Genomic DNA, 26,598 nt, shown 5'->3' with positions numbered 1-26,598 from the left:
GAAACAAAGAAGGAGAAGATATCTCATTTTTGGAGCTTACGAGCTGACTAAGAGATGGAGAAAAATGTGTCTTTTCACCAAGAATTCACACCCCAAACCTTCCCTGCTAGTAGGCAAGCACAGTGCTTGGCCCTGGCTATGGGCAAACACCCCACCACTGCTGCAGAGGCTGGAGGTTAGAGCACGTACTGCAGAACCAAGCATACAGCACTATGGGTATTGCATAAAACTGATGGGGAAGCCGATGGACGGCACTGAACACTCCTTCAGCAGTAGCAGCAAGCTGCCCAGGAACTGAGGGTGTAAGACCAAAGGACAACCATGCAGGAAAGAAGCAAAGAAAATGTAACTCCACGTTAGAGAAACATCTATATTTAGCACCGAGCATAAGCTGGACATTTTCATGAGAAGCCTTTGCTTCACATTTAAGTGATGAAGAGATACCATGTCTGCAGAAACTCTGCTGGGGATTGCTGCCCTCTTCTAATATTGAGGTCTGTGACATGGGCAACAGACCTGCTTATACCTCAGCACTTATCCTGTTATGACATTATATAGGGAGAAAAAATTTTGGTCAGTCTTCTTACCTCCCCTCCTACTTAACACAGGGTTGGCCAGGCCTTGCACCTACTGGTTGTGTTGTGATCAGTACCCACAGGACTTGGTGTCACAATATTTCAGGCACTTTCCACTGAAAAAAAGATGCCAAACACATCAGCTTCTAGGTCTTGCTGCTGGATGAGACATGGTGAAATGATGGTGCATGGTGTGTTTGGTCAATGTGCTGTAGCAGAATCCACCCCAAGCAAGAAGGACAGTGGCCACCCCATACCCTGGCTTGGCCTGGGAGCAAGTACTGTTCACTAGACAAAAGCCTTTAGTAATTGAAATATATCTACAGAAAGGAATAGTCCTGTTGCTCAGAGCTTCCCTCTGAAGATGCCCATTCCAGCGGTGTGGTGGGAAATCTAGAATAGCCAGAACAACAAGGATGCCAAAAGCAGTTGAATAAATACTAGCTCCCAAGTCCCTTCTGGGTACATAGCTTGCACAGAAATGCAGGCACAATCACTGCAAGAAGACTGTTTGAATGCAAATAAAAATTGCCTCTCCATTTTTTTGGCTGCTGATAGGCAATTTATAGGCAGTTTTGCTGGATTCTCAGAATAATTTACCTCAGGTCGTGCATTATTAAAATAATTAATCAGAAAGCCAAACAACTTTTCAACATTACTTCCTATGATACATTTCTTCTTCTGGTATTATAGGCAATTATATCCTAGAAAGAGAGTAATGTATGCCATGGTGCCTCCGGTCACCTCTTTCCTACCATTCACTTGCTGTAAAAGAATAGTTATGCACATCTCAAGCAATGCTTGCTGTTCCTCATGTACCTGTACTTTCTTCTGTACCTCTGCCCTGCCTTCTGGAGACAGATCAGGATACCACATTCTCTCGTTTCTTCTTCTGTGCCAGCCACCTGCAAGGGGTTTGGAAGAGCCTACTGAGGAGCACTGGCACTCTCAGCAAGGTACATCAGGTGTGCCTTGCCTCATGCAATGCCTCCTCGGAACACAGAGCTGGCTACTTGCTCAAAATGTCACTGTTTGGCTAAAAAAATGAGATGAAGGGGAGCTGGCCATGCATCACCCATCTTTGAGCATTAGGGTTGGAAGTTACAACCCATATGAGTGCAGGAAAGAACTTGGAGCTGAATGTGTTGTCCTAAGGCGACTGATTCAGACAAAAAGCAACTGTATCTGGCTCAGATTATTTGAACAATAAAATTCTGAGCAAATCTCTCCAGGCTTCCTTGAAAATACTCTTCTGGTCACTTCCTCAGCTACCGCTTACTATTTATGGGAGAGCATGCTCTTTTGATGAATAATTCAGCAGTTACATTCATTACAGAGGACTGGGCTCCCAGGAGTGTTCAGATGTTCTCTCAAATTCCCCAAGCAACCTAAAGAATTCCCTTATGTCTACCCTCTTTTAACTTTACTACTTCAAAATTTAATATATGAATGACTTAAAGACTGCAAAAAGTAATAGAAGACACAATATTTTCAAGCTTAGTAAGATCAAGGTTTTTAAATCCCTACTATTGGAATTCCTAGCAAGGTATTTATTTTACTTTTGCTTTTTCTGACTTGTATCAGCTATATTGGACTTTTTACCCTATGGGTGCTTTGTTTTTCCTTTTGTATTGCCTTTGAAGTGGTTGCTCTTTGAATCAACAGTCTGTTCATAAAACTACAGGAAAAGGATGGCTAGACCATGATCCTCAGACTCAGCAAGGAGCTGAAACTACATTAGAGATTGGTATATTTCTCATTACTAACCTGAGTTTGTGATTTCTCTCTCCAGCATTAAGTAAGTCTAGTTCACTGTCCTACTGAGGAAGATAACACCTAATATAAAACAGATTAATAGTGAAGTACATTCAAAATAACCCATGGAAGAGAGAACACTTCACCCAGCAAAACATGGTGCCGTAACTGGGGATCAGGGCTGCCCTAAGCAGCTCTGCATTTTCTCTGCTGCCAGGCTACATTTTATTGAAAGGGACTACAGAATTGCATCCAAATTTAGAGACCGGAGAAAAGACTCTCTAGTCAGACTAGACTCTATTTCTCTAGTCCGAAGTGTGGACAGGATACAATCATGCTTGTTCTTTTCTCTGTGAGATCTTCCCATAGATTTGTCTAGTCTGAGATGGAGCGGAAGCACTGCCTATTATCTAGGTGGCTTAATTGTCTTGTGTACCACATCCTGCTCAGTAACTCCACATTTCAGCTGGGAAATGAGCTATGCCATCAGGAAAAGTGGTTTGCCCTATTTCTGAAGACCATTTTATTGGCTTGACTGTAAGAGACTGTAATAAAACACACATTATGTCTTCGGAATTATAAATTCACCTTTTCCCCCATTTTTTTCCTGATAAACAAAACCTGGACCTTATGCTCTGGCAGCAGACTCACCTCACCCCTGAAAGGAGTACAGAAAAGTACCAGAGGATGCAAAAGGACACAGGGCTAATTCACTCCATGCGCTACCAGAAGAGTGAGAGCGATGTGGAGCAGGGCAAATAGTCAGCATCTGTGGGACGGGTTGTAGGACTCTTGTACTCTGGGATTAGGAAATAAAATGTGCATTGGTCTAAAAAACTGCAAGAGAAAAGGGTGAATTGTCAGTCTTCTGCCTACACTACAGCGAAAGCAGAATTAAATCTTTAGAACTTCCAGTTGAGATTTTTCTGACTTAAATTGCCTGTGGTAGCTACTCTTATAATTTGTATTTATGAGTATAAGAAATATCTTCTGTGTTGTTTTCCACCCCAGAGCAGTTTGCATGCAGCACACCAGGCAGTGCTGCTGCCTTGCTAGAATTGTGTAGGGGGACAGTGACTGGTCACATTAAATAAAACCTGGCAGGATTTTGTACCCGGAGTTTGATGTGCTTTTAGTTCTCATCGTAATCTGCATTTGGAAATGCACAAATTGCTTCTTTTGTACATATTCAAACTAGCCATATTTTTTTACAGCTGAGTTTACTGATCTTTCACTTACAAGGGATGCAAACAGCATAACAAAGAGCGCAGGTTCCTGTTCCAGAGGTGACTCACTCTCGCTAGCGATTTATCATGGGATCTTCTACAGGCCTATTTTTGGTCTGCTCTCCACACACAGCCTTACTGAGGGCTCCCAGGTGTTCTTGCTCAGAGCTATGTGATATTGTAGGGATTGCCCTGAAACAAGTGAACGTGCTCATTAAAAATGATTTCTGGTATGAAACCGAGACAACTGGCGGTGAGAACATCTCCTTGTTGTGACCCCTCTCCTCTTCGTGGAGGTAGGATACACAAATGTGCTGCAGAGTACAGATAACTTGTTCTAATGAGAGTGGGCCCGAGGGAGAGGGAGAATTTTCAGTGTGTTTTGTTCAAGATTCACATCTACCTATTTGCATAACAGAAATTGCCAGTAACACTCAGTTTGCTCCTGAGAAATTTGTGTTTGTGATTTCACAAGAGGAATGGCCATCAACTAATCAAGTCAATAAAATGCAGCATTTCTGTGGGTGGATTAAAATGTAATTAAAATGAGATTTCTCTTTTAAAACTATTCCCTTTAAATATGCGTCTCCACATGGTAAAATTCAGCATAAACTGGGATGGGATATGAAATTCTCTCATTGGGATACCAGATTATGAGGTGGATTTAAAGGAAAGAATTCCTTTTTCCATTAGGTTTAATTTTGCTTCTGCATTATGTCACTAGATTTGATTAAATTTTCCTAGAAAAAATCAACAAAGTTGATGTTGTATCATGTGTCACAAATTTCAGCACTGAGGAAATTCATGTGTTGTATATATTATTTAACTGATAAGATACTAGCCAGATAGTACTGGCAAATGAATGAAATAATTTCATGGCTACTAAAGTATATTAGATGTTCTAGCTGCTTGACTGCATGTCACTGGGACCTGCCCTTGAAACACAAGATCTGGTCTGTCCTGTGGCTGGACTACTCAGAGAGGGGCACCAAAGATGAAGTTTTAAAACATTTTCAGCAGTGTGTCTTCCATTCATGTTTTAACTGTGAATTACTATTTCTTAATGTTTTGTTGCTTCAAAATATTTTAGTGTGTAGGAACGGCTAAGGAAGTTGCTAACAAACAAAAAACCCTAATGCAAGCTGTCCGCTGTTAACTTCCTCTGCTTTTCCCTTTCTTCATGTGGTACTTCTCCCAGTGAAGAAATATGCAAAAAAACAAACAAACAAACAAACAAACAAACAACAACAACAACAACAAACAAACAACAACAAAACCAAAAACAAACAAGCAAACAAACAAAACCCCCTCGCACCCCCCCAATAAAAAAAGGAAAAGCTGAAACTTCCTTTCTGGAAGTCTTTTAAAAGGGAGGTTATAAATGTTTTATGTTGCATCTCAAGGTATTGTGCTGTTTCCCCAGGAGGCCTAACTCAACGCGTAACGTTCAGAGTGCTGTAGGTGAGCTGCCCGCTTCCTCATTTGCTCTCTCTGTGATCATAACATCCCTACACTAGGCATAAAGTAATGAGAAGTAAGAAGAGTAATGTCTTCTGCTGTGAGAGCATCTCCCTTAGAGACTATTATATTTGCAAATGAAGTGATCTTTCTGTCACTGTATTATTTTTTTTTAATCTTGTTGCTACTGATCTGCATGAAGAGTCTTTACAGAGGACTCTCATTTTCATCCTAAGGGTCTTCTTGCTGTTGTTACTGTATTTAAAAAGGAAAGAATTGTAATAACTAGTGAACCTCTTCTTGCTCCCTGAAGGTCTGTCATTCTCTCTCTCTCTTTACATACACAAAATATTATAGTGGGTTTACAGCAAAACAGATGGGCACATTGTGCATTGGTCAAAAATATACCGATTTTTTTTTTTTTTCTCCACATTTCTTTTTAGCTTTCTGTATCAGGCTATGCTGAGACTGACACCACAGTTCTTTACAAAACAGAAGAACTGAACTCTGAGCTCACAGGTGCTGCCCACCTCATCTCCCAACTTCTCCCCCTGGCAAACAACAGTGGGTGCCCTGGCCTGACTCCACATGACCCCAACTGTCACAGCTCTGCACCATGTGGGACCTCACTGTGCAGCACAGCCCCTAGATCCCATTCTTCCCCATCTCTTCTGCTTTAGTCTGATCTTATCAAAACATGATATTGTTGAGGGCTACCACAGATTTCAGCAATATTTCCTACCTGTGTCAGCAGAAAGGCATAAGAACGGAAATATTTAAAATACATTATGAATATATCTGCTATCACAGAGCAGGGACGGCAGGGAAAGGTGAAAGTTCAAATGTCTGGTGATACTGTTCTGAAGGTGACAGGTAAAAAGTAATCTGATATTCCTGTTCAAATGTTAATAGTCTTTGTTACACTTCAGAGTTAACATCCTATTAATGAGGACTGCTCCTGTCTCTTAGAATTACTGCTAGGAAACTCCAGGCCATCCTGCTGCCTCTACTTGCATTTGAATATGATCTTCGTAACTGTAGAGGAAAGGTATTAATGAAAGCTAATTCATTAACTAATTCATGTAAGCTAATTATGCAGGAGCTTAAAAGGAGTCAAAGGAGTCATGGAAATGAGTACTGTGTTACTGCACTGAACATTGAGATCTAACTTGTGCTAACAGTGCTCTAGACAGCTCTGAAGAAGAGGGGAGTAGAAATTTATCCCATTTCACAATTAGCTTTTCTAATTATTATTATTATTATTATTATTATTACTATTATTATTATTATTATTATTATTTTAATGATAAAGTTTAGCTTATGGAAAAAAAATTGTATGAAAATACACATAAATGAGTAATAACAGCTCCATATGTACATAAATAATAACTCGGCCTTCATGGTTTAATTGAGTAAATACTTCAGAAATGTTACCTGTGAAGAATGCAATGAGGATACACCTAATGAGACATGAACTGTCCATTGTATATTTCACCACTTAGGAAATGTTTTCATATAGTATTTTGGAACTGAAGGTGAAAATTCTTTGAGATTTCTTCTCTGATAGTGCTCCAAGATGACAGTGTATAGCAGTAAAGTATTCATATGGGCCATAGGAATCTGGAAAAGCCCTCACTGAAGAATTCCCACTCCCCAAACACACATAGTGTATGGTGTGACAGTCCTGTAGAGCTGTTGAGCTAACCCAAACGCTTCCTGTTCAGCATGAGGATGAGGAAGAGAAATCCTTACCCAAGGACGTGTTGCAGAAGGACCAAGCCCTGCCTTTCCAAACCTTGGAGACCACATGGAGCTGGTCTGGAAGGAATCACCATCCCATTCCAACTACTTTATGGTTTTAACTGATAAGTCTGCATACGGACCAGTCAAGGTTGTTTGGCTTCCAACACTCTGGCAGTTGATATCCTCATGACTTCAACAAACTGTAAGTGTTCCCTCCTCCACCTCTATTCCACACGATCCCAAACCACTGTCCTTCTGCTTAAGCATTGAGCTGTCCTCTTAAGTCACAATGTCCTGAAATTATTTCAGTCTTTCTTGAAGGTGAAATTGTGTGTATATAATTATATATTATATATAAGTTTAAAACATATGTACAGAAAGCAAATTTATGTCATAATTCAGTGAGCAAATCATATTCACCTTGGTGAAGGAACTTTTAAGGATATTTTGCCGTAGTGTTATAAGATGCATATTAGAATTCACTGGGGCCCTTATGTGATGATATAATTGCATAAAAAACGACGGAAATCATACCATCAGAGGAGCATACTCTTCTCATTTTACTAAAAAGGCACTAGCAATTGGGCCTAGTGGCTCATTGTATTGAACATTTTCTAGTGATGAGTCAGAAGAATTATGAGACAAATTAAGTTCTGCTCTCACAAAACAGAAAATTATGCTGGTCACCTGTTCTCTCCAAGTCTTCCCCCCTCCCAAATTAAAAAGGCCTGCTGATGTGATGTGATAATGAACAGACCTTATTGAGCTACAGTACCCAAAGAAAGTGTGCCTACCTATTTTCCTTTGAAGCAGATCCTAAATTTACCAAGCATGATTATGAAGGACTTGGCAAAACCAGCCCATCTCCTGATGCTGTATGTTAAGACTTGTTTCATGTAAGAACAATGCAATGATTGATTGATGCCTGTGTTGTTTTGATGTTTGGGACAAGCCCTGGCCAGGAGCATGAATTTTCTCAGGGACATATCCTGCTTTAGGAATTGGATGTGCCTTCCTGAGCTCTGCCTTCATGCCCAGCTCCCACAGAAGCTTATTACAGCTCCACATCAAGAAGCAGACCTTGGGAATTTCAGCTCCTTTGAGGAGGGTAATGCAAGGTAGCTGGCTAGAAAAAGAGGACCAGGTATATAACTGCCTCACTCCAAAGCCTGCTTGCAACTGCCACTGTGTGCTCTGCTCCTTTAGAGGATAAATATCTGCCACAGCTAACAGATGTCTTTTCATAAAATTAGCACATTTGGAAGCATATGAAAGAAAATAAATGAAAGATAAACAGTTCACTGTTTGTATTTTTGCTGCTTTGATATAAATACAATACAGCAAACTACCTACAGCCCTTGAAATGTACCGCTCCATAGGATCTCTCAGAGGCTTCTTCAAGGTCTCCTTGTCTTGATGTTTTTATCTATTTGTTTATAAAAAAATAAGCTCATTACCCCCCTTCACTGCTATCTTCCTCAATGTGGACTTAGATCTGAGCAGAAGATAAATTAAGAGACAGCAGAGGGGCTGGGCACATCTGCCCAGGGGTGCTGTCTCTGTAGTGGAGTCTTCTTGGAGATCTTTAGAAGCCACCTGGACATGGGCCAGTGCACCCTGCCCTTGTACCTTTGGTATCTCTGCTTGGGCAGGGGCTGGGCCAGCTGGACTTAGAGGTCCTGGCCTGCTTCAGCCCTGCTGGGATTTTGGGATTCAGTCTCCAGGAAGGATGGCATGGCTACACTGGTCCTTAACAAGAAGCCATCAGCAGGGACAATGATGTTCTGAGGGCCATGGACTCTGGTAGAAAGTGTACTTCTGGTGCAGTTCAAGGCATCTGGGATGCTCACATTCTCTTTACCTGATTTTTTTTTTTTTTTTAATTTTTATTTTTATTTATTTATTTCACAGCAGCATTGTTGGTCACTAAATGGGAACTACTTAAAATATTTGTACGTGATCCTCTATTAACTTTTTAGCATTATCTTGAAGAACTGTTGTTAGAACAACAAAAAAGGCACCTTGCAGCTGTTGCTGCTCTTACAAGACAGAGCCTCTCTAGTAAATTCCCTTTCAAGAAGTTCTTTATCACCACAACCAAGCTTTTTATATACAAAGCAATATGCTAAAACCAGCTTGGGTATTTCTACATTAAACTGTAGGGTTTCCCCAATTTAAAAAGCAGTATTTAGCTGTCTAAAGAAGGTATGTCTCAATACAGTTCATATAAAAATTCATTTCCTGGCAAAGCCCTATTATAATGTTGGATACTTTGAATGGAGAAGGTGCTACTTTCTTCCTGCTAAGTACTGAAGGAGGAAGTGCAGAAGTTAGAGAATTTGTTACACTGTCTCAAATGGTGTAAGGAAATATGAAGTCATGGCCTGAACTGAGCACCTGGTGGGAAGGCAGGGCAAACCTGGGAGAGCTCAGGTGCAAGCAATGTACCTGAGTGACCAGAAGGGGTGGAGCCAGGATCTACCCCTTCCCAGACCTCATTTATGGGTTGTCACTAGCAGTGAGGGCATCTTGCTGGAGGCTCCTGCCTACCTGAACCCTTCTGAAGGTAAGCAGCTTCTTTCCTTCATTTCTGTGCTTGTGCCTGTTGTATTTGAGAAGATCCTCACTTGTTACAACTTAGGACGTTGCTGCTCTGCTGTCACTGCTGTGCTTTCCATCATATTGCATTACTTTTAGTTATGTTGAAACATGACAAGAGAGCTTAACACATAAGAGAGGTGTATTGCTTTGCATAGCACTGCCATTATTTCTTTTGCAGCAGCATTTGGATACTCCTGAAAGAGAGCAACAGCCCAGTTTGCCTAGCAATACAGAACAAAGCTACTCTCTGCCCCTGAGAATTCACAATAAAAGATGACAGCATGCTTCTCAAAGCATTTTTCTTAAGTCACTTTGTTGTATCCACTTCCGAAAAATGAAGCTAGAAATGAAATCAGAGTAAGCATGGTGCTTATTTGCTTCCTTCAGAGGCAATCCTGTACTGTGTTAGTTTGTGCCACTCGAAAACTGTCAGTTTATGGGATGAAGGGATTGCAAAAAGCAGCCATGTAAAAATTACACCACTGAATGCTTTTCCTGTTATCTCTAGAGATCTGCATCCCTGAGGAAACTTCAGTGATCTTTGCTAAGTGTGATTTGCCCCCAGGGTTCAGGAAGATACCTCTGAAGCTTCCATTCTCCTTGCTGAAGTGTCCCAGGTCCTGTGAGGAATCTGATAGTTTTTGTCATTTCAGAATAAGGACAAAGACCTGATCTCCCTCCACAGTTTGCTGTCCAAGATATCTACAAAACCAGGATTTCTGGCTGTAAGGGGTCACTGGCAGCACAGAGCCAGCATGCTGGCCCCAGATGAAGGATGGCCTATTTGTGGGGGAGCCTTGGGAAGCTCTGGAGAGCTGTGAAGTGTTTGCTACATGCAAAAAGTTCTGTCCTCTACCTTCCAGCACTGAGCTAATGTGGGGTAAGAGCAATGCTGCATCTTGAAATCACATTTGGAAATAGGTAACTCGCTCCTCTGTTACACTTGAAAACTGAAACTTGCCCTTTCCAGTTACAAAATGTTATACCCAAATAAAGCAGTAACCATGCTGATACTCTTCCTTCAACACAGATACTCATATCAGGAATACGTGCTCTCCTACCAGTAAATTGTATTGTTTCCTGGTAATTATCCTGTCATTGTTTTGACAAGAAAATGCAAGAATATCCCAATCCTTTGGTCTTTTTCTCTGAAGGCACACAGTCAGACAGAGCTACACAGATTTTTTATTTATTTATTTATTTTTTTAGGAGGAAAAAAAATGTCAAAATATTGGCAGCATCTCAGTGCTGAAGAAGCAATAAAATCCAAGAGGAGGCAAGGGAGTGTTTTGTGCTAAACTAGTCATCTAGGATGGGCTTCTCTCTGACTGTTCTACAAGTTACGAATTCTAAAGCTACTCACAAGATATAATAGATGCTAAAAATTGTTGTGTGAACCTGCACTACCATTTCTGTTCTCAGAAACGATTAGAGGACTTTACTGCAATAATGAGCTTTAAGGCCTAAGATTTGTTATTTCTCTTTTTCCTAAAAGAAGAAGAGAAAAAAAAACAAAACAAAACAAAAACGAACAAACAACAACAACAACAAAAAAAACAAACACAAAAGCCCGAACATAAAACAATAATTTCTCCCAAGAACTACATGTCCAAACCCACCTGAGGATAGGGAACATGTGTTTTCATGTATATATAAAACTAGTAAAAATTAATGTTTTAAAATGTGTCATGTAACTGTGTGTTGATATTCTCAGAAAGAGTGGTGAGGCAGGGGCATAGGCTGCCTGGAGAAGTGATGAAGTCACCATCATGGAGGTATTAAAGATCTGTGTGGATGTGGCACTGAGGCCCACAGTTAGTGTGCATGGTAGTTATTGGGGTTGGATTAGATGATTTTTAGAGATCTTTTCCAATGTTAATGATTCCGTATAGAATTTGAAAATGTAACTAAAATTAGATTTTCTTATGTGTTCTTATGAGAAGGAGATATGAAGAACAAAAGGATATGGGATGGGGATGTTTTTCCCTTTTATTTTTAAGAAAGTGAGAGCAGTTTCTGAGGTGATGAAGTTGCCTGTGCATCTCCAGTTTCCCCTTGCTCTCCTTGTATGCCTTAAGAGGCTGCAAAGCTTGGACTGGCACATGCTGAATTTAGCTGATGCAGAAGGACATAGCAGCAGCGCTGGGGTTCAAATACTGTGTGTGCAGGAGGGCATGAGATGAAGCCTGTATGGCTGAGATACCAAGGGGCTCACAGGGCAGGCTCGGGCAGCACAAGCTGCTCTGGTAAGCTGCAGTCACAGCTGGGAATAAACCTTCTGTGTTCAATGGCACTGTAGCACCAATACGAGGGGAGAAAGTGGCTGGCTGGCAGCTTTGAAGTAGAGGCTTCCTGTCTCCTCCAACTGGAAATAAGAGTTTGGCAGGTACAGAGAGTGGTTTTGGTAGGAGGAGAGTGGCACGCAGCCTGTGGGAGATGGCAGCTCTGGGTATGTCACAGCGCAAAGCTTAGCATTTCATACTTTTCCCACTGTTTCTAAACAACTATTTTCCTATGGGCCTCACCAAATTTATGAGCAGCTTATGTTCTATTTTGCAGTGCGAAAGAAGACTTTAAGATTATTATATTCCTTTGGAAAGATGAACACTTTGGACTAAATTGAAGATGAGAAGAATGTGTATCACTGAACTTTCTCACCTGATGCAGACAAAAGGCTTTTTGCACAGGAGACAAAACATTCTTGGAAAAGCATCAGACTTTCCAAAGGAACTTATTCCTCCAGGAATTAGGGAATATCACACAGCTAATCAGCCTTCTTTGTTAAGCACAAGGTGCTTGAACTTGCTTACGGCTTCTTTCCAGAACATACAGCAGAGGCTGTTCCTAGGACAGTGCACACTCCCCTTGGGAGGGAAAGAGAGAACAACTGCTTGAGGCATGCCTGCAAGGCACAGAGTGCAGCACAATGGTAATGGAAAAGGAATGTATAGCACATTTTGGTACTGATATTTGCCACTGAGCTAGGTTATATGCTGACGTGTGATCTGGCTACAGCTCCAACAAAGTAAAACTCTGAATAAACCTAAAAAAACCTTGAAACTTCTGAAAGAAACAGTGTCTTCCTCTGCTTTAGTATCCTTACTGTTGCCTCATCACTTCTACTTGTGTGAAGAAACAGCTGATGTTACACAAGGCTTTTGGCTCAACCAGGCTTCTCTCTTACGCAATTTGTTCTGTCAAAGACCCTCCCTTGCCTGCTGTATCAAATGTTGGGTGATAGGGTCAGTCTGTAGCAATACTCCATTTGAAGACTTTTCTTGGTGGTAAAAATGGCATTTCTAGCTGTTGGAAACAGCTTCGTCATCTTCTGTAAGCTCACACACTGCAGCATCATACGTGCTTGTTTGAAATAGGTTAAATCACATTATTTGGTGTCATTTATCAAATGTTATCTGGTATCTGTGTGATTTTGATCCGAAAATTTTCTAAAACCACAAAATCTACAGTGCTTTATTAAGAACAACAGTAACCCCTACTGGATTGTGACTGTCTCCCTGGAAACCTGCGGTGTGCAACACCTTGTGCTGTTCTGTACAGCATGCACTCCACAGCCTGCAGAGCTACAGGAGAAACAAGTCATTCTTCTGTTTGCAATACGGTTCAGAGTCATTATATCCTGGATGAAACTGGAAATCCTGCTGAATTTAGGCTCAAGCTTGCAGAAAGACATCTGTCTCTTGTAAATTCAAATTTAGAGCTTTTGTATTTACAGATAAGTTATGAAACCAGGCTTATGCCCAGCTAGTTTGCTTCTGTGTTAACACAAGCACTGGAATTTCCTTCTTAACGTGTCTGAAAAAAAGGTAAATCACATTTGCAGCCATACAGATCATCATGGCCTGCTCATGCCTATCCCAAACCCACCTGAGCTCTGCTTGAGGTTCTCAAAGAGTGTGAGGGCTGTGAGGAGGAGTGCCTGGAGCCATGCTTCAGCAAGCTGTTGTGCCAGGTCTCCTGATCCACTTATATAGCACATAAATCCATACTGCAAATTCAGCACTCCTTTTCTTTCTGCGTATGTAGGATTTCTGACAAATGAAGGCTATGTTAGTGGAGCTATTTTCAGTGCCATTTTGCTATCCTGGATGTCAGAAAAGTTCAAGCACTGTTTCTGCAAGTTTTTCTTTTTTTTTTTTTTTTTTTTTTTTTTTCTTTTTCTTTTTTTCCCTCTAGACTGTATTCTCAAACTAAAATGTTCTTTTTCAGTAGGAGAATTCAGAACCAGTGTGTCTCTGGGCTGTCATGGCAGCTTCTGGTGTGCTGGAAAACTGAATGGTAAAGGGCAAATAGGGCAAGAGAAAACCTGTGTGAAAGCATAATAACAGGCATCACCTTCTATGTTAATTTGATTACTGACAAACCTTCGAGATTTCATTTTATTTAACTTAATTCATGGCAATTTTGTCTTTGCTTACCAAGGTGAAGTGATCAAGTTTGGCACAACACAGATGTGATTGAAAAAAGTGTTTAGCTTACAGATGATTAAGACCTCATGGCAGCCTGCAGCTCCTCACAGGGAGCGAAGGGGCAGTGCTGAGCTCTGCTCTCTGTGACAGCAACGGGGCCTGAGGGAACGGCATGGAGCTGTCAGGGAAGGGGCAGCTGGGGGTGAGGGACAGGGTCTGCACTAGAGGGCGGTGGGCATGGAACGGGCTGCACAGGGCAATGGGTACAGCCCCAAGTACTGGAGTTCAAGGAGAGTTTGGACAATGCTCTCAAACGTAGGGTTGAATTTTGTGTGGTGCTGTGTAGAGCCAAGAGTCGGATCCAATTCTCTGATCATCAGCTGGATGAGAGGATGTTCTAAACAGAAGCACTATGGAGACCTCACTGAATCAAAAAAACATCAGAGAGCAAAGACTGGGGAATTTGGAAAGCTCTCACAAGTATTTATAGTGTCACTCAAGTATATACATGACACTTGCCTTTACACGCTGAACATTTGTCTCTACATTTAGTTCAATTTACTTTAAAACAACCATCAGTGCAACTTCCCAAAAGGTGTTCAGCGGCTTTGAGTGTGAAGCCCCTTAAAGTACTTTGAAAGCAGATCCTACTCCCTTTGAAAATCTTGGTATCTTTAGAAAGCCTGGTCTGCTCAGCACCAACCTGCATGGCCATCAACACCAGCACTAAGTGTACAGCAAGGCAAGGTACGAGACCCAGAGTTCCTCAAGGGCTTCATCTGGGTGCCTGACTCCCTCATGCAGCATGTGGAAAAAAGTCAGTCAAGAGAAAGTGGTTGGTAGGACTCTTCATTCTCCTACATTTATATTATGTATGTTTATATACAAAATGAGGCGTATAGAGAGCTGGAACACCTCTCCTACAAAGAAAAGCTGAGAGTTGGGCTTGTTTAGCTTGGTAAAGAGAAGGCCCTGAGGAGAGCTTATTGTAGTATTCCAATACTTGAAGGGAGTTTACAAGCCGGAGGGGCGAGTGCTTTTTTTACACAGTCTAGTAGTGATAGGATAAGGGGGAATGACTTTAAACTAAAAGTGGGAAAAAACAGGTTAGATGTTAAAAAGAAGTTCTTTACTCAAGGGCAGTGAGATGCTGGGACAGGCTGCCCAGAGTTGTGGGTGCCCCATCACTGGAGGTACTAAAGGGCAGGTTGGATGGGCCCTGGACAGCCTGAGCTGGTAGAGGACAGCCTTACTCATGGCAGGGGGCTGGAACTGGGTCACCTTTACAGTTCCTGCCAACCCGAGCCATTCTGTGATTCTATGAAAACATCTGCATGATATTTGATAATGCCAATTTGACAAATGGATTCTTTATTACATAAATGCCCATGATTGCATGCAGATACCATATAATCACATGCAAAGGTACAGGCCATGCCACGGACAAAATTTACACCGGAACAAATGGAGTAGATAAGTAGGCAGAGGACTGATACTGAGACAGATCAGCCATATGAAGATAAAATCTAGGATAGATCAGCCAATTCCTTGTCAAGCTAAACATCCAACCCTGTTAAGTGTCTCTGACAATATTAAAAAACAGTAACAGCAAATAGCTTAGATACACAGGTAACCAAGTCACCAGGTATGCTCCTGGGACAGCCCCATAAAGTTGCTCCATCCTATTAAAATTTCATAGGTCTGCAATAGCTAAGATAAAAAAGAAACATCCATTCTTTTGAATTTCCATATAGTCACAATCTAAATATTTGCATTAAGGGAAGTTGAAAGAACAAGATAGTTTGCCTCCAGACCGCTGTTTTTACCCTTCATTTTGTTTCACCAATGCTTTCCTTTAATAATTCCATCACGCTCATAAAATTTATGCTGTCAGTAAGACTGCCTCTGTATTTCACTACATAAATACATATTTAAAGACTTTAAAATACAGTTTGATCCAGTCATTAAGAAAAATAAAAGTCCATCGCTGTTAAATTTAGAATCTGCACCCATCTTGCAAGTCAATACGGCATATTTCAACAAAAAGAGCTATCAAATTATGTCCAAAATATAAAGTGATTAAAGCACAATCCGTTAAATTAGCCGATTGAATTTCTTTCTAAAGAAAATAATTGCGCTATATAGATGGAAGTTGCTTTTCCACTGTTGTGTCATGCAAATTCACAGTACAATAATCAGTTTGAGCGATAAAGAAAATGACAGAAAGGATCTCAGTATCTACAAGGATTTAGAATAATTAAATTAGCACAGTGAACAAACATCATTTATTACTTATCTGGTATACATTTTGTTTTCTACTCAATTATCATTTTTAACTGTGAAATACAGCTTCAATTTGAGAAATTCGCAGCAGTATCTTGCACATGTAAAATTTCTAGAGTAGGGCAATATTCTAGAATGCTAGATAGACCCCTAACATTTTCATCACTCTAAGCACTGAAACATTTGCTAATTTATTTGGATGCTTTCATGCATAATTACTAGAAAACAAATACGTTCTGTTGTTTTGTTATTCTGCCATCAGAAAGGAAAAGCTATCCAATGAACACTTTGAAAAATACAAGTATTTCCAAGTAGTAGATTACTGAAATACAAATAGCGCCTAGAGCATCATTTAAATTATTTTAATAGTTCCCTATTTCTACTTAGGATAAGATTGGGAATGCGAGCCTGATTTCAAGCTTTGCCTACACTACAGAAGACTTCTGGCAAGCAAGGATGTGACAACATGAGAATTGTTAACACTGTTGAGAAACCTGGATTTTTACTTTGAAAAGCCTGTGATCTTTTTCTTTCTCTCTTTCTTTTCTCCAAGCTGGGAGAGGAGTGCTGTTATGTTTATTGTACTGGTACAAGGCACCACTTTCCTGCTGCTGCTCGATTGACTCAAGAAGTCACCGTAACACTTCTGTATCAGCAAAGGACCCTCGGCTCCTGTGAGGTTTACATCTCTCCTCTGAGCATGTATGGAATATCTAATAAATGTCATACTCCCTAAGCAGACTGCCTTTCCCTCTGCCTTGGTGGGCTTTCACTGTTTGCTTTCAAGTCAAGGTCTTTGCAACTAGTAAACAGCACGCTTACAAAAACAGAGCATTACGTATTGGGCCTGATCTAGCTGTTATTAAATCAGCAGACACCAAATTGAATTCCACCGTCTATTATACCCCACAAAAAATGCACACTAGAAACACTTGCATTACAAATATTATAGGACGTGACTTTGCCTGATAGCAAAATTTCTATTTATAGCAACAGGGGAAATTAGAGCCATATCCATAAAATATGACCTCAACATAAAATACAAAATCAGTCAGTGATTTTTCCTGGCAATAGTATTGAGATTTTTTGGTGCTGATAACTTTTTCCCTTATAAGCTTCTCCCTTCCACTTTCTCTTAGAAATATAAATGCCGTTTGGAAGCTTGAAACTGAAATGCTTTTCTTACCAAATGCTATTTTTCTTCATCATATGCTCAGAATGAATGGTTTTTCTTCAACATTCAGCTGCTAAAGTTCATATCAGGTTTACACTCTGTCCACCTTGACAAAGGCTCTTTTTCATGCTAAGATGTAAAGGGAAATGAAGATGCTAAACCACAGATACAGGTGCAGTCAGAATGATTTCTCTACCTGTGCAGATTTATTATTCCCCTTTTAATGGATTTCTTGGGAAAACGAGGCAAAGAAGAAATTATGTAGATGCATAAAGAGCAGAGTATAACACGGGGAAAAATGCTGGTAGAATAATGAGTTGGGATCTTAGTGCAGTTGCACTGTGAATATTTTGTCATGCCTGTCTTTAGCGACATCTCAGTCAACAACTGAACACGGGTCTGAGCAAGCTGCTTCACCAGACAGCATGTCGCTGGGGAATACCACCAGTTCCTGAAAGGTAAATCACCCAGAACAAAAAGATTTAGAGTACTTATGCACAGCTTCAAATTACTTTTTGCATGTCGAAAAATATTTGGAATATTTTGGCTTGCTGAGAGTAAAATACATCACTGAGCTACCCCGGGTAAAGAAAGGCTTAGGAAATGTTCTTGTTTAATTGGCAACAGTGCTTAGTGAAAATACTTAAACAACATGCATTAGAACTATTTCAGTCCCTTGCACTATTCCTCTGAGGAAGTTTTGGGCTCATTACAACCACAACTAGTTTTAAGAGGGCAGCTGACCCTTGGATAATCCCTCATTTTTTGCTTCTTACTTGTGTTGCCTTCCCTCTGCTTTATGTTTTCCACGAAACATCAATGACAGCTGCACCACGCAGAACTCTGGGGTTTTATGTATACAAAACACATTTTAGAGGCATTTAGTACTGCACGTGTTTTATTGAAGAATGTATGAATAAAACAGCCTGGCTAATTAAGCTGCTCTGGAAATAGTAATCAATCGATGTTTTCGATGTCAAAGCAGAATAGGATTATAAAATGTGCTTCAGAAGAACCTTTAAATTGATGTTTTTTAAAATATATACTTTTAAACCAAGCTCTGAAGCACTTTGGGAGCTATTTTTTAAATGCCTTCCAAGTACCACCATACCTATTTTGTAATAGGAAGGGATAACAGATTTCAAGCACTGTTTATAGAAAGGGATTTAAGAACAAATGCACTGTACAAAACACCAAAGCATTCACTGTCAGCCAAACACTGCAGGAGAACGTTATCCAACACAATATTGACACATGCTTACTGTTACATCCTAATTAAATGTACATGTAAGCAAGCGGGAAAGAAATATTTTAAAGTAGCCATCACCAAGTCTCTAATAAAACTCTATTACAAAGACATTCTATGATACAAAAATAATTATTATCTTTAGAATAAGAAGTGTGATACAACAGTTACACTTGCTCACTATACAAACACTCAGTCTGGTGGTGACAGACTGTGATTCAAGTCATTGCCTAACCTTACATAGTTCCATAAATGCATGTTTATTACATTAACACACTATAAATAATAGGTTTCTACTGCAGTTACTTGAAAGCATGTTACCAAAACCAGGACACTGCCCAAGAAATGGCTTGGTTGCACACATTTTATCCATAATATTACAGGAGCAAGGATGACGCTCCTCTCCTCTTGGTACTGTATAGATGAGTGTAAGTTGATAATCTCCAAAATACACGACACACAGCACAGCTACTGTAAACTCTACCTTGTTACATGGACTATTATATGAATGCTAAGTATGAACAGTTTGCATAGTTGCACAGTAATAATTAACCACACTGGGCTTTTTACACTATCCTTAAAATATGTGCAGCTAACATTCAGGCCAACAATTTAAGAACCCACACACTTAAGTTCAGATGTTGTTATTCAGGTATTGCTCATACATTTAAATTACAGCAGCACAAACAGGCTATCACTAACTTAACATCAGTTGTTGAATACATCCATTTATCAAAATGTTAGTTGTACTTAATATTCTTTATTACTTTTGAGGGCGAGTGTATAAAAGCACATTTAAAAAATAGCTGGTATTGAATAAAGCCCATTTAAAGCAATAGAAAATTAGCCTGAACCAACTTGTGCTACTTGCTCAGACAGCGTCTGAAGTTAAAGGAGAGAAAAATGCATTTGAATGATACTGCTGCCCAGAATAGATTACATTTTTTTTCTGATACCTTGAGGACTGTTTCATACTTATGAGCTCTTACCAAAAGGTGTACATCTATCTATGAGAAAACCTGTAACTTTTGAAAACGAAGGAAATTAGCTGCTAACTCGTAATATTTTAGAGATTCTTGAGAGCTTCCAGTAACAGCGACCACGAGAAAAGCTCCACCACTGTACTGAAAGGTACTGACTTACGTTACACTTTCACACTCGGTGTACATTTTTTGTCAAGAACCTATGAATGTATTAGAAAAAGTGCATTAATTATCAGCGGCGTTTGAAAGGTTCTTGTTAACCTTTTGATAAGCCACCAGAATTACTTATTAGATGATGCATTTTTCAAGTTTTCCTTTGCATGCGTCGTATATTTACATGACAATGCATTCCCAGGCAAGTAATAAGCACGAGAAATAATACAATTCTTGAATGTACCTGCTAGAAGTTTTAAGATAAACGTAAGTTCCATCAAGTAACTCAATGTAATCACTAAAGGACTGCATTGAGGGTTTGAAATGAAACAGTAAGCACTTAATTTACTGAGTGCTGCATTGATTTACAAGTCTGAAGCTCACCGACTACACGACTGAGCTGCATCCAATTTCAATCAGAATCTACAAGTATGTCTTTTATAAAAAATAAACAATTCCATTCAGGTACAATTTCCTTCAGTTTACCAACTCCACAATTTAATCTGCATGTTGTTCAATATGGTAGAGAAGAACTAATGTGAATTCAGCTCATACCTTCCCAGCTAGACAGACCCTCGCATCCGTCCTGACGTTTTGCACTTGCCTCAAGAGAGCAAACCAGGGCTTTTGTGCCAAGTGGAACCACTCTCATCGTCATCAGTGTAATTCATCAAGTGTACATCACAAAACCATCATTAACATTTATGTCTCGAAGCTACACACATACAAAATTTTATTCAGAGTACTACTGAAGGGCTTTTACTCCAGAGCCTGTAAAGTTATTCTTAAACGTCCATACATTTCTCATTAAACAGGAAACTTCCACACAAGTTCTTGCAAGACTGTTTATTGAATTCAACAGTTCAAATGGAGTTTAGCTGCAGTTTATATAGATAAAAAAAACCAACAACCCATTTTCAGGTAAACTGCAATCAAAAATTACAGTATAAAATAGTGATTCACTGAGACTGTAAGTGTCCTAAACAGGTTAAACTATGAAGTATTTGTGCATGCTCACTCTTAGATCTCCTTCTTTGTAACAGAGGACTCGTTAAAAAGGAGTTTCTTTGTATTTCTAAATCCCAAGTCTATGAAATGGAAACATTGTCATCACAATTCAGATATATGAGATTTAAAACTGGCACAGAGGATCTAATGTTTTTTCCCAAAAAGTTGAGGCAGATTTTGTTGAATGACAATTGTGTGTGTGTGTGTATATATATGTATCTGTTATAAACTCCGGTGGCTTTGTAGCACAGTATCTTTTTCTCTTTTGAGATCCTGAAAAAAATTCCCCCCACGAGAACTGGTAAGGAAGAAGAGAAGTAGCAGCTTGTTTCTTGCATACAGTGCAACACCATGCACAGCTGCCCGGTGTCTCAGAACAAAGGGAGGATGGCAATGAGCAACGCAAAGAGGCATATCCCCTTCATGCTGCGAGCACGTCCGAGATTTCTCTGAGGAGAGGGAAGCGAGCACGAGGGCGAAGCATCAGTCTATATGTCATGCATAGCTATGGTGCACGGCCACTGCCGCAGCGCTGTCAGACGTCCGAGTTGGAGCTGAGGTTTGTTAACCTGGGGTCGGCGTTGATCTCATACCTGTAGTGATATCCCTCCATGTGATCCCTGCAGGCATCTCTGATGTTGTGCATCCACTTTTTGATTCCTTTTCGGTTCAAGTACAAAACCAGGAGGAAAATTGCCCCGATGAGAGCCAAGACTATCCCTAAGAAGACGTAGGAAGTCTGTAGCTGGGATGGCACGTCCACAGGTGTGGAGCAGTTGAGCTCGGACGTGTTGAGCTTCAGCAGGGCTCTGCCTGCCATCTTCTCGGGGAAGGCGCAGCTCAGGGCCTCCTTGCCCTCCACCTGGTCACTCTCCTTCAGCCAGGCCACCATGTCCTCGATGGCACAGTCGCACACCCAGGTGTTGCGGCTGAGGCTGATGCGCCGCAGGACGGGAAGCCCCCGCCACTGGGACAGGGTGCCGTTCCGCAGCACACCCAGCGAGTTGTCGCTGAGGTTGAGGCTCTGCAGCCGAACCAGCCCCTGGAAGGAGACGTTCCTCAGCCCCACCAGCGAGTTGTTACTGAGGTCTAGGTGCCGCAGGGCGGGCAGCGCGCCCAGCATGCCGGCGGGCAGCAGCAGCAGCCCGTTGTCGGCCAGCTCCAGGCGGGTGAGGTTGCGTAGGGCCCCCGCCTGCAGCAGGGCGGCCAGGCCAAGGAGCGCGCCCTGCTCCCGCAGGGCCCCGCGCAAGGCCAGCTCCTCCAGCGGGGCGGCCCGTCCGAAGGCCAGCGGGCTGAGCTCCGACAGCGGGTTGCCGCCGAGGTCCAGCTGCCGCAGGGCGGGCAGGGCGGCCAGGGCGCCGGCCTCCACGGCCCGCAGGTGGTTGCCGCTGAGGTTGAGGCTTCCCAGCTCGGCCAGGCGCGGGGCGGACAGCGCGCCGGCGGGCAGGCGGCCCAGGCGGTTGCCGGTGATGAAGAGGTTGCGCACGTAGGGCGGCAGGTCGGGCGGCACCTCCGTCAGGTTCTTGTTCACGCACTTCACCGTCTTGGCCGCCTCCGAACACTCGCAGGGGGCCGGGCAGGCGGCGGGCGGCTGCGCCGAGCCGCAGCCCAGCAGGGCGTGCAACAGCAGCCCCAGGCACAGCGCGCCGCGCCGCTCGGCCTCGCGTCCCAGCATCGCGCCCGCCCTGCGGGCAGGCGGCGGTTCGGCCCGGGACCAAACTTTCCCCGCCGAGCGCACGCGGCCGCGCTCCGCTTCCCGCAGGGAGAGCCGCGGCACGGGGGCAAAGCGAGAGGGCAGCGCGACTCCGCGCCTCGCCCCCCGCCCCGCCACACGTGGCCCCGCCGACAGAGTTCCTTCCCGGTCGCGGAGCGCGGAGCACAAAAGAGGAGCGAAAGGCGCGAGCCGCCCGCCGCCTCCCCTCCCGGGCTGCCCGCTCTGCTCCGCGGAGTGCCGCCCGCGGAGCCGTCCCGCGGCCCCGTCCCGCAGCTCCGCCGCTCACCTCCTGCCGCCGCTCCCGCCCCGCGCCCGGAGCCAACTCCGCGCCGCCGCCGCGAACTCCGCGCCCACCTCCCCGCGCCTGGCCCTGCCTCCGCTGCCAGGAGAAACCAACCGCCGCCACGCCCGGGGGGAGCCGAGCCCGCTACCGCCCGTCCCGCGGCCGCCCGCGTCCCGCCCGCCGTGCCCGCGCCCCAATCCAGGCTGCCTGCACGGGACGGCCGTGCCCGGGAGCCCGGCGGGAGGGCGGACCAGCCCGGCGCTGCGCAGCTCTGATCCCCCCGGGTGCGTTGGTGCGGCCGGAGGTTTACCTTGGGCTGCTCCATGCGGGGCTGCCTCGGCTCTGTCGTCGACGGGGCGGCTCGGTTCGGCTCCCGTCCGCCCTCCGAGGGGAGATCCGACGGCAAAACTCCCTTGCGGAGCCTTTCCGTCCTCTGACGACTTTGTTTTATTTTCATTTTTTAATCGTTTTCAGTGATTTGTCCTGCTGAAGGCACTGCGCACAGCACCGAGTGTTAGAGCAGAGTGAGGAGGGGGAAGCTCGGCGTCTTTCTCAATCCCATCCCGTCGCAAAGTATCCCACAGGATCTCCTAAACAAAACGACATTAAACCTGCCAGGACATCCAGAGATCCTAAAACCAGCAAACAGAAGCAGCACCTCGACGGTTTAATTCTGAGGTTTAAACTTCACCGTGGTGAGGGAAAAACTTAAATGTCCACTTTCGCGGGTCGCTCCGAAAGTAACGCCTCCTCTTTATTTCCATGGAAACTACAACAGATACAAAAAGCATTGCGACACGTTTTGATAGAGCAAATTCTCAGCTACAAAACACTGTGTTTCAATACAGTCACCCTCAATAGCCATGCATTTCACCAGTGATGAACAAGAGCTTGCATTCCACACTCGTAAACATCTGCACTAGTGGAGGTGACCCACTGTCACCTGAAACACACCACAAGCTGCCTCATTGTACTCACATTCACAGTTTGGCCTCCGGAAATAATCAGTAAGTGTTGATCTGTGGCACAGCAACAAAATGCAAAGAAATATTGGCAGGAAGGTTCAGCCTCCGCTGCCATACCACCAGCATCTGCCTCTGACGCTGTGGGCCAACTTAGTAAAATAGAAGCTTGCTGAGTGATTCAGGCTGTGTGAATGCTGTAGTGTGGGAGAGTAATTTGCTTTGTGCAGGGCTGCCCCCCCCCCCCCCCTCCCAGGTGAGGCTGGCCGTGACCCCATCCAACATAGTGTTGAATGCCTCCAGGGATGGGGCATCCACAACCTCTCCAGACAGCCTATGCCAGTGCTGCACTGAGTAGATTTTTTTCCTAACATCTAACTTGAGTTTCCCCTCTTTTTGTCTTATCACTATCAGACTGCATTAAAAGTCCATTATCCTCCTGCTTGTAAGCTTCCTTCAGGTACCAGAAGGCCACAGTGAGGTCTCCCTGGAACTTTCTCTTCTCCAAGCTAAACAAACCCAATTCCTTCAGCCTTTCTTCATAGTGCTTCAGCCCTCTGACCATCGTTGTTTCCTCCTCTGGACCCACTCCACGTTGTTCCTGTGCTGGGGGCTCCAGGCCTGGATGCTGTACTCTATGTAGGGCCTTACAATCCAAATGTACCCTTACAATAAGCTATAATCAATAGAATAATCAGCTGTAATACTTCTGACTGTAGGGTTTCTCTCCCCTGCCCAACATGTCAGTGGTGGTATGAACCTAAGACAACAGACTAGGGTACCTTTTAGGAGGAGATTATAGAGGAAATAAAATACAGAATGGCAGAAGTTATAGTAATACAAGTGAGATCTCAGGGCTGTGAGTGGTTTCAGAGGTTTGGAAAGTTACTGCTTTGATGTGGAATTATAAAAGCAGTGGTGCTGTATTGCAGGAGTGTTTGCTTTGTTAAACAGAATATGAGTTCCAGGTCCAAACGGCTGCTGTAAGATAATGCTTAGAAAAGGATGTAGGTGAAAGTAGCCTTTCATTTTGTAAATGAAAGACACGCTTTCCAAGTCTATTAGAATTCTTTGGAAGTCTTGAAGAAAGAAATAAAGTTGGCCTGTTAGACAACAGTGAAGTTCAGTGATCAGTAAGAAGGAGCTTCCAACAGAAGATACGCTTACAAAATAGGTAACTGAAAACTCTAACAAAAAAAATCTGAGATCAAGCCTAGAGAAAATGTCCTGAATGTACCCACATCTGTATTTTGTTTGTTCGTTTGTTTGTTAAAATGTTAAAATACAACATCAATTTTAATCGAATTAAGAACAAAAATACTGATCTTAATATGCTGACCAAAACTGTCCTCTTAACACTTAGTGACTGTCTATATACACATACATCTCTTGCCCTGTACAGATGGCTGGCTCCTTGTGCAGGGAACTCCTTGTTCTGTATTTGGATGTGCTGCAGTAATGCAAATAATAAATGGCAAGTATTTTCCTATTAGCCAGGACTGAATTGCACCTGCTAAGCTTGTTTAAGCTTGCAAGAAGAAAAACACTCATTAATCTGCTCTGCTCTCCTCCTATTTAAACAAAACAGCTTTTCTGCATTTTTGGAGTGCACTCCAAAATGGAAGCACTGCTTTCTGATGAATAAACTGTATTGGGTGGATTTCCTGGACACATCTGTAATCTGCTAGGAGAGAGAAAAAGCAAGAAAAAATCATGTATTTTCAGGTCAGTTTGGTTATGTATGTATCAGTATGTATGACTGATCTGGCAATTTGCATTGGCCAGCCCATCGAGTGTCATCTCCTAGCTTTTGAATCAAATTTATGCAAAACTTCATTCTGAGTTAAAACACAATATTTGAAAAGAAATGATTTTGGCTGGAGAACTCAAAGTGAAAGACGATTTACTATAAGGAAATTGTTCCTATGGCTTGATAGCATTCTGGGTTGGCTGAGAAGCTTCTGTGAAGGAGGCTTGTGGTGGTCCCCCAGTGGATCTGGTGCTCCTGGCTGTGGCTGGGAGTTGTGTTGGCCATTGGGAGTTATGAAGGAGACCTCTGACCTTCTTTCTGCAGATATTTACAGCTTGCTTTGTGTGACAGTGATGAGAACTACTTGCTTTTAAAAGTCACTACTCCAATATTTCAGCTCCCTCAGTCTAAAAATACGATTCCTGACTAAAGGATCACAGCTGTAGGGAGAACCAGTGAGAACTGATGGGGAAATTTATGTTTCCTCTGTGATATGTTCCTACATTGCCTCAGTATTGCATGAAGATACTTAGCACCTCATGGGAAGTGGCCTTGGAGGAGTATTTATGATGCACTAAAGACTGTACGCAAAGTGAGCAATAGCACAGGGACCAGAACTCTTCTCTTTTACCAAAAATATCTTCCCACAAAAATGGAAGAACAAGCTGCGACTCCATCTGCTTCCTCACATGGAGTGATCCAGCAGGTCCTCCAAAGGACACCTTCTGTTTCCCGCAGGACTCAGCCACATTTGAAGAAACATCATCAGAGTGGTGCCATAAAAATACTTAAGCTACCAACTGCTACATTGAATTCTGGTGTGAATGCTTTATTCAGTATTCACATGCTCACACACACCAACATTTATGTTTTGTTTGTCTTCTTTTAGGTATACCTACATTTCTACGTATGACATTTTTATGGAAGTCATTGATTTTTATATAAATTGAAACAATAAAGAATTCAGTCTTCAAATACTTTTTTAATTGGCACTTTGTTCCAACCACAAAACAACCTTGCCCTAATGACCCGCTAACCTATTCTGGCTTTTGCTGTCTGTAAGATAAATGCAGGATAAAACTTGTGATTATCTGTGCATCCATGTGAAAATCATTCAGCCATTAATTGCTATGCAAGATAAAGCTGTGTGCACATTTTCTTACTTATTGTTATGCTTTACTCCATCTTTAATACCAATAGTGGATTACTATTAAAATCCTTTTCTCAAATGAGAAGGAATACTGTTGTCAGTGAAGC

At 42.5% G+C, this 26,598-nt stretch overlaps 1 protein-coding gene and 1 long non-coding RNA gene across 2 annotated transcripts; one reads left to right on the top strand and one right to left on the bottom strand.

The window, feature by feature from the left end:
• Nucleotides 1-9,291: 9,291 nt before the first annotated feature.
• LOC140250676 (uncharacterized) lies at nucleotides 9,292-12,593 on the top strand. Its single transcript, XR_011903233.1, has 3 exons — nucleotides 9,292-9,323; nucleotides 10,012-10,238; nucleotides 11,918-12,593. It is a non-coding gene; the product is annotated as an uncharacterized lncRNA (long non-coding RNA).
• Nucleotides 12,594-15,133: 2,540 nt separating this feature from the next.
• On the bottom strand, nucleotides 15,134-22,701 carry TPBG (trophoblast glycoprotein). The gene has a single exon (XM_072332803.1). It carries the CDS (start codon nucleotides 22,305-22,307, stop codon nucleotides 21,168-21,170), a length of 1,140 nt encoding a protein of 379 aa, XP_072188904.1. The 5' UTR covers nucleotides 22,308-22,701; the 3' UTR covers nucleotides 15,134-21,167.
• Nucleotides 22,702-26,598: the final 3,897 nt, after the last annotated feature.

This window comes from Excalfactoria chinensis, chromosome 3 (genome assembly GCF_039878825.1).
Source record: "Excalfactoria chinensis isolate bCotChi1 chromosome 3, bCotChi1.hap2, whole genome shotgun sequence".
Lineage (NCBI taxonomy): Eukaryota > Metazoa > Chordata > Aves > Galliformes > Phasianidae > Excalfactoria > Excalfactoria chinensis.
The sequence above is the reverse complement of the archived record's forward strand: the minus strand, read 5'-3'. Positions and strand labels throughout refer to the sequence as shown.

Excerpts from the sequence above, each read along its gene's own strand:
- TPBG (XM_072332803.1), bottom strand. The coding sequence starts at position 22,307 with ATGCTGGGACGCGAGGCCGAGCGGCGCGGCGCGCTGTGCCTGGGGCTG.